The sequence below is a fragment of the Salvelinus fontinalis genome, unplaced genomic scaffold, assembly GCF_029448725.1.
Source record: "Salvelinus fontinalis isolate EN_2023a unplaced genomic scaffold, ASM2944872v1 scaffold_0074, whole genome shotgun sequence".
Lineage (NCBI taxonomy): Eukaryota > Metazoa > Chordata > Actinopteri > Salmoniformes > Salmonidae > Salvelinus > Salvelinus fontinalis.
This window is the reverse complement of record NW_026600283.1, coordinates 122,632-143,076: the sequence shown is the minus strand read 5'-3', so window position 1 is coordinate 143,076 and position 20,445 is coordinate 122,632. Positions and strand designations below refer to the sequence as shown.

The 20,445-nt window shown below is 48.0% G+C and overlaps 1 protein-coding gene across 7 annotated transcripts in view; it reads left to right on the top strand.

The window, feature by feature from the left end:
- Nucleotides 1-20,445, top strand: part of agap1 (ArfGAP with GTPase domain, ankyrin repeat and PH domain 1) — a 260,949-nt gene that overhangs the window by 192,596 nt on the left and 47,908 nt on the right. For 6 of the 7 annotated variants that reach the window (XM_055911603.1, XM_055911602.1, XM_055911601.1 and 3 more), the window contains 2 exons: nt 485-646; nt 9,294-9,455. In XM_055911603.1, the coding sequence (XP_055767578.1) occupies nt 485-646; nt 9,294-9,455 (324 nt within the window). The remainder of the gene's footprint in view (nt 1-484; nt 647-9,293; nt 9,456-20,445) is intronic. The other variant, XM_055911599.1, reaches the window with a different exon arrangement.

The following is a 20,445-nucleotide window of genomic DNA, read 5'->3' as shown; positions in this document are numbered from 1 at the left end:
ACCCTGCACTGGGGTAATTGACTGCGGTAAATGCGCGCTCCGCTCTGTTCGGCTCCATTTACGGTCACATTAGCCTATTATAATGCTAATGCTTTATGTGGAGCCCCCAGCACATCCAGATACATGTATTGAGCCAGGGGCCACAGTGAGAGAGGGCCCTTACTATGTCCCCTGTGGTATGGCCTATTGCAGTAGACAGAGCTCAATCCATTGTGTTGTTTGCTTTGGAGTCGAGGTTCAACTTGCTTTATTAGGGGTTTCTCTTTAGTCAAAGGTGGAGCAGCAGGATTTCTTCATTCCATTTCATTTAGTTGTGTTGCCAGTAGGCCCTTATTGTGAACTAAGGAAAACTGATCACTTTTCTTTCTAATGTAAAGGTCTTTGTAACCTTGAGTTGGTGTCAGTAAATGATGGAATATTCAACAAAAGATAAGTTTGACATCTGACTGATAGACATCCCGGTTTCTCTCTCCCTCTCCTTCAGGCTCTGTAACCAGTAGTTTGTCAGCCTCTCAGATGGCCAGTGGGATCAGCTTGGTGTCCTTTAACAGTCGTGGGGACGGCATGCACCAGAGATCCTACTCAGTCTCCTCCGCCGACCAATGGAGCGACGCCACCGTCATCGCCAACTCAGGAGTCAGCACAGGTATGAGGAAACACACACACACACCGTTAAGGAACCAGGTACTGGACTGGAAAGGAATCAGGCCACCCCCAGACCCAGTCTTTTCTTTCCCCCTGTCCATGGGTCCCAGATGGGCTCTGACATGGAGCTCCGCGGTGGGGAGCCTGCCTTAGTACAGGCAGCCTGAGAGCAGAGCTCTGCAGGGGGGCCCTTCTCCTCCGCTGGGCCTTTCATTTGTCTTCCATTGATCTGCCTGCCAGGCCCCTAATGCTGTCTTAACTGTTTATCAAACTAATGGTCACTCAGAGACACACATTAGCAAGAACACATTTATCCTCACATGCACTGGGGGATCTGGTGTCTGTGTGTGTCTGTGTGTGTGTGTGTGTGTGTGTGTGTGTGTGTGTGTGTGTGTGTGTGTGTGTGTGTGTGTGTGTGTGTGTGTGTGTGTGTGTGTGTGTACATGCTCTGGTCTTTGACTGACGCACACACACAGCCACACACTGTCTGCCGCACGCTGAGACTGACAGCTGTCGGATCGAGGGTGTGTCGCTGTGACGATGAGTCTGAGTGACAGGTCCCCCGTGTGTGTTGGGCCCGTTGGCCCTGCGCTGCTCTCCTGAAATAACGTTTAAAGTTGTGAAACACTCTAATCACATTGGCTCCCAGGGGCCTCAATACACACACACACACACACACACACACACACACACACACACACACACACACACACACACACACACACACACACACACACACACACACACACACACACACAGCTGAGGCCCACACTAGTACCCTTCTGTCACCTCGGTCTCTCCTTTAGCCAACTGTGGGCAACTTATGCAAGTCAGTTCAATTTCACTCAACTTTATTTGTACAGACATTTCTGTAAGGCCATTTATCAATGAACACAAACCGTTTCTTTGTAACGGCCAAAGTAGAATGAGTGTGATTGACATCTGTAGATTGGGGATATGATGGAGGTTGACATCTGTCAGGTTAACAAAGCTTCTGTTTAATCCAGCTAATTAACACCATATTCAAATCTGTATATTTTTACAATTCCCATTATATCACAGTATTCATTTATGCAGATCTAAAATAAAATGGGTGTACATTGTGTGTCTGTGTATAACTGTGTGTGTGTATTGTGTGTCTGTGTATAACTGTGTGTGTGTATTGTGTGTCTGTGTATAACTGTGTGTGTGTATTGTGTGTCTGTGTATAACTGTGTGTGTGTATTGTGTGTCTGTGTATAACTGTGTGTGTGTATTGTGTGTGTGTGTGTGTGTATAACTGTGTGTGTGTATTGTGTGTGTGTGTATAACTGTGTTAGTGGATGTTGGGGTCCTGGAGGCGTTGAGAGCTCTGTTCTGAGCTTGTCTGAAAGCATCACGGCCCCTCAGCCTCTCTTTATATAAATAACCTTTACCCAGCCCCTTAACGAGCCTTACCCAACGTCTTAACGAGCCTTAACGAGGTGCCCCTCCTCTCTCTCCACTGTGTCGTGACTGGGATGAGTTGTGATAGCTGGATGACTAGTTGACCAGTGGCTCCAGGGCCTGAGAAGTCATCACCTTCTGCCCCCAGAGCCCAGCCCAATGAGAGCTCTCAGGGAGAAGAAAAGGAGGACGTCTTTGTAATTAGTTGTTCTGTTGTGGCCGTCGGCTTCTGAAGGGCTTGCTGCTATTTGCTCTCCTCTGTGACCGTCGGCTTCTAAAGGGCTTGCTGCTATTTGCTCTCCTCTGTGGCCGTCGGCTTCTAAAGGGCTTGCTGCTATTTGCCCTCCTCTGTGACCGTCGGCTTCTGAAGGGCTTGCTGCTATTTGCTCTCCTCTGTGGCCGTCGGCTTCTGAAGGGCTTGCTGCTATTTGCTCTCCTCTGTGACCGTCGGCTTCTAAAGGGCTTGCTGCTATTTGCTCTCCTCTGTGGCCGTCGGCTTCTGAAGGGCTTGCTGCTATTTGCTCTCCTCTGTGACCGTCGGCTTCTGAAGGGCTTGCTGCTATTTGCTCTCCTCTGTGGCCGTCGGCTTCGGAAGGGCTTGCTGCTATTTGCTCTCCTCTGTGACCGTCGGCTTCGGAAGGGCTTGCTGCTATTTGCTCTCCTCTGTGGCCGTCGGCTTCTGAAGGGCTTGCTGCTATTTGCTCTCCTCTGTGGCCGTCGGCTTCTGAAGGGCTTGCTGATATTTGCTCTCCTCTGTGGCCGTCGGCTTCTGAAGGGCTTGCTGATATTTGCTCTCCTCTGTGGCCGTCGGCTTCTGAAGGGCTTGCTGCTATTTGCTCTCCTCTGTGGCCGTCGGCTTCTGAAGGGCTCTTCTCTGTGGAAGGGGCAGTTGTGTCTGAACAATAGTCTGCTGCTTTGAGACTGTCTTCATAATAACCCTTTATCTAAACACCACACCTTTTACACCAGGCCTTGTGTAAGTTAGTTACCTGCCTGGTTTTAATCAGATCACATTATATTCTGTCTCCTCCTATCTACTCATCTATAATATTCATTTGCTGACATGATGATTCACAGGATGACAAGTCCCTTCAATCTAGGCCTGTCGTTTCTCCTATTGGAGGAGGGATCTAGTGCGCCACAGACAGTAATGAGTCCTATTGGAGGAAGGACCTAGTGCTCCACAGACAGTAATGAGTCCTATTGGAGGAGGGACCTAGTGCTCCACAGACAGTAATGAGTCCTATTGGAGGAAGGACCTAGTGCTCCACAGACAGTAATGAGTCCTATTGGAGGAGGGACCTAGTGCTCCACAGACAGTAATGAGTCCTATTGGAGGAAGGACCTAGTGCTCCACAGACAGTAATGAGTCCTATTGGAGGAGGGACCTAGTGCTCCACAGACAGTAATGAGTCCTATTGGAGGAGGGACCTAGTGCTCCACAGACAGTAATGAGTCCTATTGGAGGAAGGACCTAGTGCTCCACAGACAGTAATGAGTCCTATTGGAGGAGGGATCTAGTGCGCCACAGACAGTCATGAGTCCTATTGGAGGAGGGACCTAGTGCGCCACAGACAGTAATGAGTCCTATTGGAGGAGGGACCTAGTGCTCCACAGACAGTAATGAGTCCTATTGGAGGAGGGACCTAGTGCTCCACAGACAGTAATGAGTCCTATTGGAGGAGGGACCTAGTGCTCCACAGACAGTAATGAGTCCTATTGGAGGAGGGACCTAGTGCTCCACAGACAGTAATGAGTCCTATTGGAGGAGGGACCTAGTGCTCCACAGACAGTAATGAGTCCTATTGGAGGAGGGACCTAGTGCTCCACAGACAGTAATGAGTCCTATTGGAGGAGGGACCTAGTGCTCCACAGACAGTAATGAGTCCTATTGGAGGAAGGACCTAGTGCTCCACAGACAGTAATGAGTCCTATTGGAGGAGGGATCTAGTGCGCCACAGACAGTAATGAGTCCTATTGGAGGAGGGACCTAGTGCTCCACAGACAGTAATGAGTCCTATTGGAGAATGAGAGAAGAGATGAAGACATCCACACACTAGAAGCCCTGTAGCCAGTAAGTAGAGGTGAGGACGGGAGAGGACAGCTGCAGGGTTGTTAGTGTGTGGATATGTCTCCTTTCTCCAGTTAAATAAATATTGGATGGTTATGACATCGATGGCCTCTAGTCTGTTAGCTACTCTCAGTCAACACGCCCCCTTTATCCTCTCTGCATTGAGTTGCCGTTTCCCCTTAATGATGGAACAATGGGAGCAGTAATACTAATGAGTGTCTGTTTCATTAGGAGGCTGCTGTTCCCTAGACGCCTCCAGGCCTGTAGGAGCCGGGGGGATCAACCAGGGACAAGGGGGAAAGGGGAGCAAGCTAGCGTTCCTCCCTACTCAGGCAGCTTGCTGTGGGGCTAATGGCTCGCTGGGCTGAGCTGGTCGAGGCCCACAGTCGCTTCGCTGAGCTCCAACCTCCAACCCTCTGACTAACATAGTGTTCCTATTTTCAGTCCTCCGTGGCTGGGGGGGTGTCCCTGGCATGGCATCTTCCTCCTTCAGCTCAGGAATGCACACGCAGGAGCAACCCTGTTCCCTGCTTTTCCCTGTCCAAGTCTCTTACAGTGGCTAACAATAGTCTCTACTGCCTCTCCTAGTTTGATTGGGTGATAGGCTTTAAAATGACGGCCCTGTCTGCAAATCTCAGCATGTCAGTTATCTGAACCTTTCGCCTGTGGTCCTGTGTATTTTCCATAACTGGAAACAGGAAGAAACATATGTAGAGTTTGTGTACGTTGCGGTGGCCCTGTGAAAGAGCCCATTGTGTGTGCGTTGCGGTGGCCCTGTGAAAGAGCCCATTGTGTGTGTGGGGGGGGGCAGCAGCAGGTGTCTTTGATTTGGCAGACCAGGCTGTGGAATTCCATGCCTCAGGAGCTGCACGGCCATCCTCTGATCTTCTACCGTAAAGTAGCCGACAGACAGGAAGTCACTTTACCTCCACTTCCTGTTTGCTATCCTCACTCAGTTGGTCAGCTTCACACTGTTGTCACTAGTTACCACAGCCACCAAAATAGCTTGTTGGTCTTAATTTAAGCTTAGGTATAAGGTTACCAGTGTGTTTAAGGTTAGGTTTCAAATCAGATTTTAAGAAGAGAAATTGTCATGAGCGGAGTTTAGCCAGAATTATGACTTTGTGCCTGTGTTAACTATTGACGACCGCTTCACACACACGGCTGGGATATTTACTGTTAATGATAATAACACATTTCATTTGTAGAGCGCTTTTCATTTACAGACAGAAATCACAAATCTCTTTACATTGTGAGCAACCATGTTATCACCCTGTCAAAGAGCACCACATGCATGTCGTCAGGTTTCAGGATACAGTGTCTCAATGAGCCTGTCTTTATACCAGAGTTTGAAGGAGAAGAGCGAGAGAGAGGCTAGCTCACAGAAAAAGAACAAGGAGACTGTTAACAACAGATACTGAGGGCGCCAGTGGAGGGATGATTGTAGAGAGAGATGGGGGATGCTGCGAGGGAGGGAGGGGATAGTGTGATATGTGAAGGTAGTGATGTAGAGAGAGGAGGGGGAGGCTGGGATGGGGGGAGATGCGGGTGAGGAGAGGGACGAGGGGCTGCAGATGTGAGGGCTGTTAATCCCGGGCGGTTAATTGTGCGCTCCGGGATGGCATCTTGTCAGCAGAGATAAGTTGTCACGTTTTCCACTTGAGCTGAGACTAAACGATAGTCCAATAAGTTATGTCTGTCCTTGAGGCTGTCTGTTCTGTTCTGGGCAGCAGGCGCTACATCAGTGTGATAGGAGCTCGCTTCGTGCCAGCAGCCCCTCCCCCCCAACCCCACTGTCCACATCAGTCCCGCCGCCCACGCTGATATTGATGGGAACTGAATGTTATTTTATTCCGCCGCAAGTCACAGCTGTCAGCTCAGCGCATGAAAAGTGAAGCGTCTCGTGGCCTCCTAGCCTGATATCCTGGGCCAGCCAAATGAATGGCAGCTTCATCCACTGACTGCTATGAATGGCTCCATAGAGCTGGACACATCCACACTCAGCCCCTGTATTACTGCTTCCCTAGCTGGACACATCCACACTCAGCCCCTGTATTACTGCTTCCCTAGCTGGACACATCCACACTCAGCCCCTGTATTACTGCTTCCCTAGCTGGACACATCCACACTCAGCCCCTGTATTACTGCTTCCCTAGCTGAACACATCCACACTCAGACCCTGTATTACTGCTTCCCTAGCTGAACACATCCACACTCAGCCCCTGTATTACTGCTTCCCTAGCTGGACACAGCCACACTCAGACCCTGTATTACTGCTTCCCTAGCTGGACACATCCACACTCAGACCCTGTATTACTGCTTCCCTAGCTGGACACATCCATACTCAGCCCCTGTATTACTGCTTCCCTAGCTGGACACATCCACACTCAGCTCCTGTATTACTGCTTCCCTAGCTGAACACATCCACACTCAGCCCCTGTATTACTGCTTCCCTAGCTGGACACAGCCACACTCAGACCCTGTATTACTGCTTCCCTAGCTGGACACAGCCACACACAAGATAATGAATTGACAAGGAAAGTATGAAGGGACATCTGTGATATGGTATGAAATTGACAATCATTACAATTGAAACAAATTGTCCATAGTCTAATTTTCACTATTGCTGATTATCAAGGGGGAGAGAGTTGGAAAGATTTTTCAAATACTGTGAGGAACTATTATAATAATTGGATGTAAAAAAATAAATATATGTGGACTTCGTTGACTTGCAGTGTGAGGTGAGGAAGCTCACTCCTTTTTCTCCCCAATTTTGTGATCTCCAATTGATAGTTAGTCTTGTCCCATCGTTGCAACTCCCCTACGGACTCGGGAGTGCCGAAGGTTGAGAACCATGCATCCTCTGAAACACGACCCTGCCAAGCCGCACTGCTTCTTGACACACTGATCGCTTAACCAGGATGCCAGCCGCACCAAAGTGTCGGAGGAAACACTGTACAGCCGGTGACTGAAGTCAGCGTGCATGCGCCCGGCCCGCCACAAGGGCGATGGGACAAGGACATCCCAGTCGACCAAACCCTCCCCTAACTCGGACGACGCTTGGCCAATTGTGTGCCGCCTCATGGGTCTCCCAGTCGCAGCCTGCTGCAACACAGCCTGGGATCGAACCCGGCCCTGTAGTGACACCTCAATCACTGCGATGCAGTGCCTTAGACCGCTGCGCCACTCGGGAGGCGAAGAAGCTCATCTTTATTAGTGTTGGTGAGTTAAGACTATCAGAAATCAGACATCCCCAAATGGGCCCTTTCCTTCATTGAACGTTTGCGAGAAGCAGGCCAGGTTTTTCTGTGCATGCTCAGGGGCGTGCAGTCTGTCAACATTAACAGGACAGAGAAACCAGACACATGCTCATTGCTCACATGGAGCGTGTAAATGATGGTATGAAATAAACCACAACTTGTTTCTCACAAGTGTAGCAGGTTGTGAGCTCTGCTACCAACGTTTCCACTCCGAGAGTGATAATGGTAAATTACTATAATTAATACATCCATTAACAGAAATGAATGTAAACTAAATGACAGGGATAAACGGTAAATTGCTTGTTTTACAAACAGTAGGCTACCACGTGCATTCATAAGAGCATTGTGGTCCGTCTCTGTATAGCCCAGGCTACTATTCTACTTAGCGGGGATAGGAGGGCGTTCATTCTGTTTGGTGTCGCCGAGGGCGGGCTATGGACCAGGACCGGCCCTGATCAGCGTTGATTAGTCTATAAATGAAGAAAAGATTCTGTATCAAATGATACTGTACCATGCCAGGTTGGAGAGGATTGGCCAGTTGTCCGTTTGACAACATTAGCGCATTATAGGCCTCAGAGCCAGAACAACATTGTCCACTGCTGTTGAATAATGAATGAATAGTCAGACACATCCCCCAAAATGTAAAAGACATATTTATTTATTTACTAGCAAGCAATGAATATGTGCATTGAATAAAAGAAAGTCAACACATCAAAGTGCCATAGTCTATAGAGCTGAACACCCCCACGTCTAGCATAGCCTGTAGAGCTGAACACCCCCGCGTCTAGCGTAGTCTGTAGAGCTGAACACCCCCGCGTCTAGCGTAGTCTATAGAGCTGAACACCCCCACGTCTAGCATAGTCTGTAGAGCTGAACACCCCCGCGTCTAGCGTAGTCTGTAGAGCTGAACACCCCCGCGTCTAGCATAGTCTATAGAGCTGAACACCCCCGCGTCTAGCGTAGCCTGTAGAGCTGAACACCACCGCGTCTAGCGTAGTCTGTAGAGCTGAACACCCCCGCGTCTAGCGTAGTCTGTAGCGCTGAACACCCCCGCGTCTAGCGTAGTCTGTAGCGCTGAACACCCCCGCGTCTAGCGTAGCCTGTAGAGCTGAACACCCCCGCGTCTAGCGTAGCCTGTAGAGCTGAACACCCCCGCGTCTAGCGTAGCCTGTAGAGCTGAACACCCCCGCGTCTAGCGTAGCCTGTAGAGCTGAACACCCCCGCGTCTAGCGTAGCCTGTAGAGCTGAACACCCCCGCGTCTAGCGTAGCCTGTAGAGCTGAACACCCCCGCGTCTAGCGTAGCCTATAGAGCTGAACACCCCCGCGTCTAGCGTAGCCTGTAGAGATGAACACCCCCGCGTCTAGCGTAGCCTATAGAGCTGAACACCCCCGCGTCTAGCGTAGTCTGTAGAGCTGAACACCCCCGCATCTAGCATAGTCTATAGAGCTGAACACCCCCGCGTCTAGCGTAGCCTGTAGAGCTGAACACCACCGCGTCTAGCGTAGTCTGTAGAGCTGAACACCCCCGCGTCTAGCGTAGCCTATAGAGCTGAACACCCCCGCGTCTAGCGTAGCCTATAGAGCTGAACACCCCCGCGTCTAGCGTAGCCTATAGAGCTGAACACCCCCGCGTCTAGCGTAGCCTATAGAGCTGAACACCCCCGCGTCTAGCGTAGTCTATAGAGCTGAACACCCCCGCGTCTAGCATTTTCATGAAAGTCTTTATCCATAACCATCAGTTACACGGTTATTCAATGACCTTCACAGCCCTAGTTGCTGTTTACTCTTGCGTACTCAACATATTTTCAAAAGTATTTCTGGTCCTTCATTGCTTCCATCTTCTTGTTGTCGAGAAGCAGTATTATCTAACGGTCTGTCTCTTTCCCTGCAGACACGGGTCTGGGAGAGTCTGTGTGCTCCAGCCCCTCCATCTCCAACACCACCAGCCCTAAGATGGACCCGCCCCCCTCGCCGCACGCCAACCGCAAGAAGCACCGGCGGAAGAAGAGCACCAGCAACTTCAAAGCCGACGGCCTCTCTGGTACTGCGGAAGGTAACGCCATCTCCCCTCCCCTCTCCGTTTTCCAGCCCTGGTCCGTCCGCTAAAACGCTCCCCCTAGCTAACAAGCACCTAGGCTATACACTAACTGGGTCCTAGGTGCTAAGCTGCTCTGCTATTGAATGAATGCGTCTGGAAAAGAATGGAGCAACAAACCTAGGAAGTACAAAACTATGATTAACCTATTGATTTTCGATAACTAATGATTGTCAACGATGGCTTAATATCTGACTTGTCTTACCCTTTAGCTGTCTTGGACCAGGTAACTCTTTTAAAGAGATTTTATTCCAATGATATTAAACCAGATAAATAAATGGTACATTAAATGAATGAAACAAGGCATTTGAATATGATAAGGCACCGTATGTTGCCGTAGGAACAGGTATGGGAAACGCAGCCATGTATTCCCACGAGCCCCCTGACATCACTCTGCTTGTGGAAGGGGGTTCTCCATTCTTTTCTCTCATCCCTCCATTCCTCCTCTCGTTCTTTCTGTCTGTCAGTCAGATGTGTGTTTTCAGCACTGCTAATAGTAAACATGACATAGTACTCTGTCACAATGAATGGCACTGAATGGATTGCTTTTTAGCACACACGTTTACTTGTGGATACACAGGTTTATAGGCTCAAACACACTGATGCATCCTCACTCATGCGCACATACACACACACACACACACACACACAAAACGTCACCCACCATTGTGAATGGGAGGGGAACAGATGCAGAGTTGGTAGCAGATGTGTGATGTAATGTGTAGCACTTCCATCAGAGGGAATCACGTGGCTGACAAGACAAGTGCCTGTCTTCTGTCACTGTCTGGGGTCACTCCATCTCCTCTCCTGCTGGCTGGCTGGCTGGCTGGGACTGGGAGGAATACTGGAGCAGATAGACATTACTGGGAATGGGACATTATAATGTAGGGGGCTGAATGTGTAATATATTTCACCTAGCTTGCAAATAGGCTATTTTTTGTAGGAAATTAATTAATTGAAATTACTATGAGTGCTGCTCATGTGTGTTTATCTGAGGTGAGTGTTCTGACACCGTTGGAAATCATTGTAGCACCCAGCGTGCTTTATGAAACTACCAAAGGCGTCCAGCGACTGGTTCATATCTTCACTCTTGAAACTGATTTAATATTTGTCCAATCTCCTTCATAGTTAGAATGGGACTGGCAGTAGTAGCAGTAGTTTTTTGTATTTAATATTTTCGCCATCGTTTCCTATGACCGTAAAAGAGCTTCTGGACTTCAGAACAGCTATCGCTAACCTTGATTTGGACGAGGTGAAACTTATATTGATCATCCCGGACCAGGCACCAAAGCCCAGACACGAAGGAGGAGGAGACAGGCGCTGTAGAGGCCGGCGTGCAGGATACATGTACGAGACTATATCGGAGAGTGGATAAACCACCTCTACCCGCCGTGCTATTGGCGAACGTGCAATCACTGGAGAATAAACTGGATGAGCGCCGTTCGAGACTATCCTGTCAACCTGATCTGAAGAACTTTAATATCCTATGTTTCTCTGAGTCGTGGCTGAACAAGGACATGATAAATATAAATCAAGGTTGTTTTTCTATACAGCGGCAGAACAGAGCAGTGGCATCGGGGAAGCTCAGGGGAGGTGGTGTCTCTTTCTTTCTTATCAACAGCTGGTGCGCAATCTCTAAAATTAAGGAAGTCTCGAGGTTCTGCTCGCCTGAGTTAGAATACCACATGATAAGCTGTAGACCATACTATTTACCAAGAGAGTTTTCATCTGTCAAGCGAGCTAAATACCTTCTATGCTCGCTTCGAGGCAAGCAACACTAAACCATGAGTGCACCAGCTGTTCCGGATGACTGTGTGACCACGTTCTCCGTAGCCGAAGTAACACCTTTAAACTAGGGATGGACGACATATCGGTAAGCATATTAGAATCGGCCGATATTAGCTAGAAATACCAACATCGGCATCGGTCCGATGTCTAGTTTAACGCCGATGTGCAAAACTGGTGTCAAAGCTGACGTGCATACCTATATAACATAGGTATATGACGTAATGACGCAAAAAAAAATACAGTGCTGCACAGAGCAAAAGCAGAAAAATACTAAGTGTACACTTCCAACAGCCAAACAAGTTCAAGTCGAGCAGTCATTTGAAAGAGTAAGAACATTTCAGCGAGACAACTCAAAAGGCGAAATCCATTAACGCCAAGATAATGGAATTCATTGCCCTTGACAATCAACCATTCTTTGTCGTGGGTGATGTTGGCTTTCGCCCACTGGTCGAGCATCTCAAACCCCGGTAGGCGCTATTTTTCAGATGTTGCCCTACCGTAGTTACACAGTATTGTTGAAATCAACATCTATGAGCTACTTGCTATGGGCGTTACTGCTATTAGCTTCACGACTGACATTTGGACCAGCGATGTCAGCCCCATGAGCATGCTGAGTCTGACAGCACAGTGGGTCAACGAGGATTTCGTACTGAGGAAAGTCGTATTTCATGCTGATGAATGTGCTGCTTGTCATACCGCTGCTGCCGTTTCAATGGCATTTGAGAACATGTTTGAAACTTGGAAACATGAACACACTCCTAGCTCCATTCAAACAACTGACTGGAGAAATAAGCTCATCAACTGCGTCTGCAGCAGACGTGATACCCCTCTGTCATTGCATTGAAACGCCTGCTCAACAAAACTGCCGACATAGACCGTGGGGTTAAAACTTGCAAAAGTACTCTACAAGAGGCTGTCAACTCGCGATTCGGTGGCATTTTCTCGGAGCCTCTACTGTGTCGCCACCATGCTCGATGCTAGGTACAAGGACCGCTACTTCGATGCAGACAAGAATTAGGATTTTCCTGAAATGTTAGACACAGCTGGACAAGTTAGAAATGGACACAGTGACAGTGCGCACCGAGGAAGAGAGTCCACGGACAGACAGAGCTGAAACTTCACTGCTTGACATGTATGATGAAAAAGAATTAAACAGCACAGCAAGTAAGTGAAAGAAATAGGTTTTGATTATGTTTTACTGGTAATGGGGACATACGTAAATGCCAACTGTTTAACTGTGCTAGAATGCTTAAAAGTCCGCAAAAACTTAAGTATAGTTTTGTTTTGGCAAGGAAAATAGCAGATATCGGTTTTGTTTGGTTTTGACAAGGAAAATATCAGATATCGGTTTTGTTTTGGCAAGGAAAATATCAGATATCGGTATTGGCCAAAAATGTCATATCGGTGCATCCCTACTTTAAACAGGTTAGCATTCACAAGGCCGCAGGGTCAGGTGGATTACCAGGACAGGTACTCGGAGCATTCACAAGGCCGCAGTGTCAGGTGGATTACCAGGACAGGCATTCGCTGACCAGCTGGCAAGTGTCTAAACTTACCTTCATGTTTCAAGCAGGCCACCATAGTCCCTGTACTCAAGAACACCAAGGTAACCAGTCTAAATGACTATCGCCCTGTAGCATTCACATCTGTAGCCATGATATGCGCTGAAAGGCTGGTCATGGCTCACATCAAACCATCATCCCAGACACCATGAACCAATTCCAATTTGCATACCGCCCCAACAGATCCAGAGATGATGCAATTTCTATTACACTCCACACTGTCCTTTCTCACCTGGACAAAAGGAGCACCTACGTGAGAATGCTGTTTATTGACTGCAGCTCAGCGTTCAACACCATAGTCCACTCCAAGCTCATCACTATGCTAAGGACCCAAACACCTGCCTCTGCAACTGGATCCTGGATTTCCTGACGGGCTTGACGAGCTTGAAGTTCTTTGTCCACATCACTATGGAATTATCATGGTCCATGAAGAGAGCACAACAACGCCTCTTCCCCCTCAGGAGGCTGAACAGATTCTGCATAGCCCCTCAGATCCTCAAAAGGTTCTACAAGCTGCACCATTGAGAGCATCTTGACTGGCTGCATCACCTCTTGATATGGCAACTGCTTGGCATCCGGCAAGTACCAATGCACCAAGTCTGGATCCAACAGGACCCTGAACAGCTTCTACCCCCAAGCCATAAGACTGCTAAATATTTAATCTGGGTAGATAAATAGTTAACCAATAGCTATCTGCATTGACCAATTTTATACAAACTCTTTTGACTCATCATACGCTGCTGTTACAGTTTATTATCATCCTGTTGTCTAGTCACTTTCTCTACCTATATATACATATCTACCTCAATTACCTCGTACCCCTGCACATTGACTCCCTACTGGTACCCTGTGTATATAACCAAGTTATCATTGGCTCGGTACTGGTACCCCGTGTATATAGCCAAGTTATCATTGGCTTGGTACTGGTACCCCGTGTATATAGCCAAGTAATCGTTACTCATTGTGGATGAATTCCTTGTGTTACACACTTTATTAAAAAAAATGTTTGAGGTGGAGCATGCTTCCTTCATACCCCCAACTCAGCACACTTTTCCCGAAGGCCGAGCATTGTGAGACGCTCCCCCAGCCAGCCGGCCTCTGTGCAGCCCCTTCGCCCCATTCGTCAGCGGGGCACTTAAGTGAAATATTATAAATAATCCACCGTATTGAAATCTTTTATCAGCTGTGGCACTTTCATTATTCAATAAGCGATTAGTAACAGTCTCCCAATTTAGCCATTAAGCACCACGCGACAGCGTGGGGCCTCTCTACGCCTGTCACACCACGACCCAGATGAAGTATCAGCCTGTCACACACACCCGTTATTCATGAGGTGAGGGGCCGGGGCGCGCCGCCCTCTGCTCCACACTGGTCCGTCCGCACCCTCACCGCTCCTTCTCCTTTAGACCAGGTAGGGCCACCGTGAGGTTATACGTCACTCTGACTATCTCTCCATGTCTCTCTCTTTCCTCCATGTCTCTCTCTTTCCTATCTCCTCTCTCTCTCCATGTCTCTCTCTCTCCATGTCTCTCTCCTCTCTACAAAGCTCTCTCTCTCTCCATGTCGTCTCTCTCCCTCTCATCTCTCTTTCCTCTCGCTCTCTCTCCTCTTTCCATGTCTCTCTCATCTCTCCTTGTCTCTCTTTCGTCTCTCCTGGTCTCTTTCCTCTCTCGTCTCTCCTTCTCTCCATGTCTCTCTTTCCTCTCTCTTTCTCTTTCATCTATCTGGTCTCCATCTCCATGTCGCTCTCTCTGTTTTCTATTTCTCTTTTCTTCTGTTTTCTTTCTCCTTCAGATGTTAGTAAATTTACATAAAAAAATCTACAATTGATATTAAATTATACTCACCCTGCTTTCCGTGTGTGCATGTGCATGCACACTCGTGTGTGTGTGTGTGTGAACTGAAAGGGCTACTTCAGTTAACACAATGCCTGGAAGTCTGTTAGCATGCTAGCGGTTACCATAGACTTCCAGTCATTGTGCCAACGCTAGTTAGCAACGTCCTTCAAACTGCACGCAGGCACCTAAAAATGGTATCCACAACTTCATTGGACTCTGGGGAAGTAGATAAAGGGCTTAATTGCCAACATCCTGAAGTATCCATTTAAGGTTGTGAGGAAACAGCAGGATTCCTATATGGCTAAAACAGGGAATCCTTTTATTTCTAATGAAAAGCTACTTGCTCCCTCCCTCCCTCTCCTCTCCCTCCCCCTTCCTCCCTCCCTCTCTTTCCCTCTCTCCCTAAAACAAAGATGCCACTCATCCTCTTCCTTTCTTCCTGCCACCCCCCCTCCCCCACATGCTTGACGCGTGGAGACCCCCCAATCTCTACCCCTCCATCCCTCTCCTCCCCCATCCCTCTCCTCCCCCCTTTCCTCTCTTTCACAGCCACCTGTATCAGGTGTATCACTCCTTCCCTGTGTGCTCCGTCGATCACAGCCCCACAATTAACTGCCTCTCTGTAAGAGCACCTCGTTAGTTCGTTGCCTAGCACCCCCTGGTTACATACACTACAGCGCGGGTTCCGGCTCCTCGCTGCGCGGGACCTTTGAAAGGTGATCTGACCGCGAGCCTGCTGGAGATACCAAAGTTGGCCCTCAGATTCGAGACTGGCGACATGAAAGCCTCCCTGTGGCCCTCCTCAGATGGGAGACAGGGATCATGAAAGCGCCCCTTTGGCCCCTTTGAGATGGGAGGTGGAGATGGGGCCTCACACAGCGCAGCAGACCAGCTGCAGGTCCCTCCCTCCTGGAGTGAGAAAGAGGCATTCCTGGAGAGGAGATGGATGTTAGTCAGTCAGGACAAAACGCTCTCTATGATCTGGTATGCGATCAAAGGATCAGGTGATTAGATAGCAGACTGTGTGATTGGGGGATTCATTCCACACAGGTTGTTAAAGAGAGCAGAAGTGGGTGTGGTCTGGGTTGTGACTGAAGCATCTTGATGCATCTATCATTTAGCCCTCAGAGGGTAGGTGGGTCTGCTGAAACGCTTTGGCCATTTCCCTAAAATGGAAGATAATTAAGGTCACTTTGTAGCCATAGAGGTACAGCAGGTGTGACACTAAAGGTCAACTTGTTAAAGGTCCCAGGTGGTCTTTCCCATGCAGAAGACCCTCATTCGTTGGATGTACAAAGGACCCAAATATTTTAGACGTCACACACACACACACACACACACACACACACACACACTGCAGTGTGTGGGTGCAGATGTAAATTACTTGAACATATATTGGGGTATTTCTTTGTGATTGCTCCAGGTTCCTGTGTGTGGGAAAATAGCGCCTTGAAGGACAATAAGGCCGAGGCTCGTACAAGCAGTCTAACATTTAAACCTCACACACCCATTACCGGAATGTTCCCTTTTCCTGTGCTGTCGTGGGGGACCGGTGAATACATGTACTTTCTCTTCTGATATCGTTGTGTAGCAAATGTTCTTCGTAGCCTCGGGGGATGTTGGGAAAATAACAGTAGCGTGGGGGGGGGCTGTGAGGGTTCAGGGGCGAGACGCGAGGGGGAATAAGTGTGTATTTAGAGTGGAGTATGTACCTCATTATAGAAGGTGAAAGCAGAAGTCACATAGTCTAGGACCTGAACACCTTCAGTGGGAGAGAGGAACATTTTACCCCTCTGCCCCCCTCTGTTAACCTTTTCTTAGCTTGGATTTGTTTTACATCTATTTTTTTAAACCAGTTCTATTCGACTTTTTCTATATATTTTTTGAGTTTTCATTCTGTGCACATGCCACTGCCAGGTTGTCATGGTAAATTAGAAGTCTCTGTGAATGATGTTAAGGCAGTACTGTTCAGCTTCAACTGTTCCTGTGTGGCTTCTACAGCTGACTTGTGATTTGTCACTGCAACTCACCTTAGCCCCTCCCACACAAGTCCATGCCCAGCTCATGACTCCTCCCACTTTAATGCTGCTGGTTGATTACAGCTGACTCCTCCTCTAGTGTTGCTGGTTGATTACACCTGACTCCTCCCCCTCTAGTGCTGCTGGTTGATTACACCTGACTCCTCCCCCTCTAGTGCTGCTGGTTGATTACACCTGACTCCTCCTCCTCTAGTGTTGCTGGTTGATTACACCTGACTCCTCCCCCTCTAGTGTTGCAGGTTGATTACACCTGACTCCTCCCCCTCTAGTGCTGCTGGTTGATTACACCTGACTCCTCCCCCTCTGGTGTTGCTGGTTGATTACATCTGACTCATCCCCCTCTAGTGCTGCTGGTTGATTACACATGACTCCTCCCCCTCTAGTGTTGCTGGTTGATTACACCTGACTCCTCCCCCTCTTGTGCTGCTGGTTGATTACACCTGACTCCTCCCCCTCTAGTGTTGCTGGTTGATTATACCTGACTCCTCCTCTAGTGCTGCTGGTTGATTACACCTGACTCCTCCCCCTCTTGTGCTGCTGGTTGATTACACCTGACTCCTCCCCCTCTAGTGTTGCTGGTTGATTACACCTGACTCCTCCCCCTCTAGTGTTGCTGGTTGATTACACCTGACTCCTCCCCCTCTAGTGTTGCTGGTTGATTACACCTTTTTTCCTTGATCCTTTTTTAGTCTTTATATTTGTGTCGTCTTCATTCTTCTACGCTGTCCTCTTCTCTCCATCTCTCATCCTGCTGCCCGTCGGGACGCAGCCAAACATCAAGCGTGGAAACTTAACCGCGTCGGTAGTCTGCGTAACATATACAGTAACAGCAACTGGGAAGGTAACTAACTGACTGGTTAATCCACCGTGATGGAGAGAGTAACAGTAACTGGGAAGGTAACTAACTAACTGTCTGGTTAACCCACCATGATGGAGAGAGTAACAGCAACTGGGAAGGTAACTAACTAACTGTCTGGTTAACCCACCATGATGGAGAGAGTAACAGCAACTGGGAAGGTAACTAACTAACTGACTGGTTAACCCACCATGACGGAGAGAGTATCAGCAACTGGGAAGGTAACTAACTAACTGACTGGTTAACCCACCATGATGGAGAGAGTATCAGCAACTGGGAAGGTAACTAACTAACTGACTGGTTAACCCACCATGATGGAGAGAGTAACAGCAACTGGGAAGGTAACTAACTAACTGACTGGTTAACCCACCATGATGGAGAGAGGTTAACCCACCATGATGGAGAGAGTAACAGTAACTGGGAAGGTAACTAACTAACTGACTGGTTAACCCACCATGATGGAGAGAGTAACAGTAACTGGGAAGGTAACTAACTAACTGACTGACTGGTTAACCCACCATGATGGAGAGAGGTTAACGCACCATGATGGAGAGAGTAACAGTAACTGGGAAGGTAACTAACTAACTGACTGACTGGTTAACCCACCATGATGGAGAGAGGTTAACCCACCATGATGGAGAGAGTAACAGTAACTGGGAAGGTAACTAACTAACTGGCTGGTTAACCCACCATGATGGAGAGAGTAACAGTAACTGGGAAGGTAACTAACTAACTGACTGGTTAACCCACCATGATGGAGAGAGTATCAGCAACTGGGAAGGTAACTAACTAACTGACTGGTTAACCCACCATGATGGAGAGAGTAACAGTAACTGGGAAGGTAACTAACTGACTGGTTAACCCACCATGATGGAGAGAGTAACAGTAACTGGGAAGGTAACTAACTAACTGACTGGTTAACCCACCATGATGGAGAGAGTAACAGTAACTGGGAAGGTAACTAACTGACTGGTTAACCCACCATGATGGAGAGAGTAACAGCAACTGGGAAGGTAACTAACTAACTGACTGGTTAACCCACCATGATGGAGAGAGTAACAGCAACTGGGAAGGTAACTAACTAACTGACTGGTTAACCCACCATGATGGAGAGAGTAACAGTAACTGGGAAGGTAACTAACTAACTGACTGGTTAACCCACCATGATGGAGAGAGTAACAGTAACTGGGAAGGTAACTAACTAACTGACTGACTGGTTAACCCACCATGATGGAGAGAGTAACAGTAACTGGGAAGGTAACTAACTGACTGGTTAACCCACCATGATGGAGAGAGTAACAGTAACTGGGAAGGTAACTAACTAACTGACTGGTTAACCCACCATGATGGAGAGAGTAACAGTAACTGGGAAGGTAACTAACTAACTGACTGGTTAACCCACCATGATGGAGAGAGTATCAGCAACTGGGAAGGTAACTAACTAACTGGCTGGTTAACCCACCATGATGGAGAGAGTAACAGTAACTGGGAAGGTAACTAACTAACTGACTGGTTAACCCACCATGATGGAGAGAGTAACAGTAACTGGGTAGGTAACTAACTAACTGACTGGTTAACCCACCATGATGGAGAGAGTAACAGTAACTGGGAAGGTAACTAACTAACTGACTGGTTAACCCACCATTTACATTTACATTTAAGTCATTTAGCAGACGCTCTTATCCAGAGCGACTTACAAATTGGATGATGGAGAGAGTAACAGCAACTGGGAAGGTAACTAACTAACTGACTTGTTAACCCACCATGATGGAGAGAGTAACAGCAACTGGGAAGGTAACTAACTAACTGACTTGTTAACCCACCATGATGGAGAGAGTAACAGCAACTGGGAAGGTAACTAACTAACTGACTGGTTAACCCACCATGATGGAGAGAGTAACAGCAACTGGGAAGGTAACTAACTAACTGTCTGGTTAACCCACCATGATGGAGAGAGTAACAGTAACTGGGAAGGTAACTAACTAACTGACTGGTTAACCCCCCATGATGGAGAGAGTAACAGTAACTGGGAAGGTAACTAACTAACTGACTGACTGGTTAACCCACCATGATGGAGAGAGTAACAGCAACTGGGAAGGTAACTAACTAACTGACTGGTTAACCCACCATGATGGAGAGAGTAACAGTAACTGGGAAGGTAACTAACTAACTGTCTGGTTAACCCACCATGATGGAGAGAGTAACAGTAACTGGGAAGGTAACTAACTGACTGGTTAACCCACCATGATGGAGAGAGTAACAGTAACTGGGAAGGTAACTAACTAACTGACTGGTTAACCCACCATGATGGAGAGAGTAACAGTAACTGGGAAGGTAACTAACTAACTGACTGGTTAACCCACCATGATGGAGAGAGTAACAGTAACTGGGAAGGTAACTAACTAACTGACTGGTTAACCCCCCATGATGGAGAGAGTATCAGCAACTGGGAAGGTAACTAACTAACTGGCTGGTTAACCCACCATGATGGAGAGAGTAACAGTAACTGGGAAGGTAACTAACTAACTGACTGGTTAACCCACCATGATGGAGAGAGTAACAGCAACTGGGAAGGTAACTAACTAACTAACTGACTGGTTAACCCACCATGATGGAGAGAGGTTAACCCACCATGATGGAGAGAGTAACAGTAACTGGGAAGGTAACTAACTAACTGACTGGTTAACCCACCATGATGGAGAGAGTAACAGCAACTGGGAAGGTAACTAACTAACTGACTTGTTAACCCACCATGATGGAGAGAATTCACACACCCAAGATGGCAGCCTTCCACTCCACAATGTCCACCTGTCTCCATCTTTGCCCTTTGACCTGTCTCAGTGGACATGTTTGCGCCTCATGTCC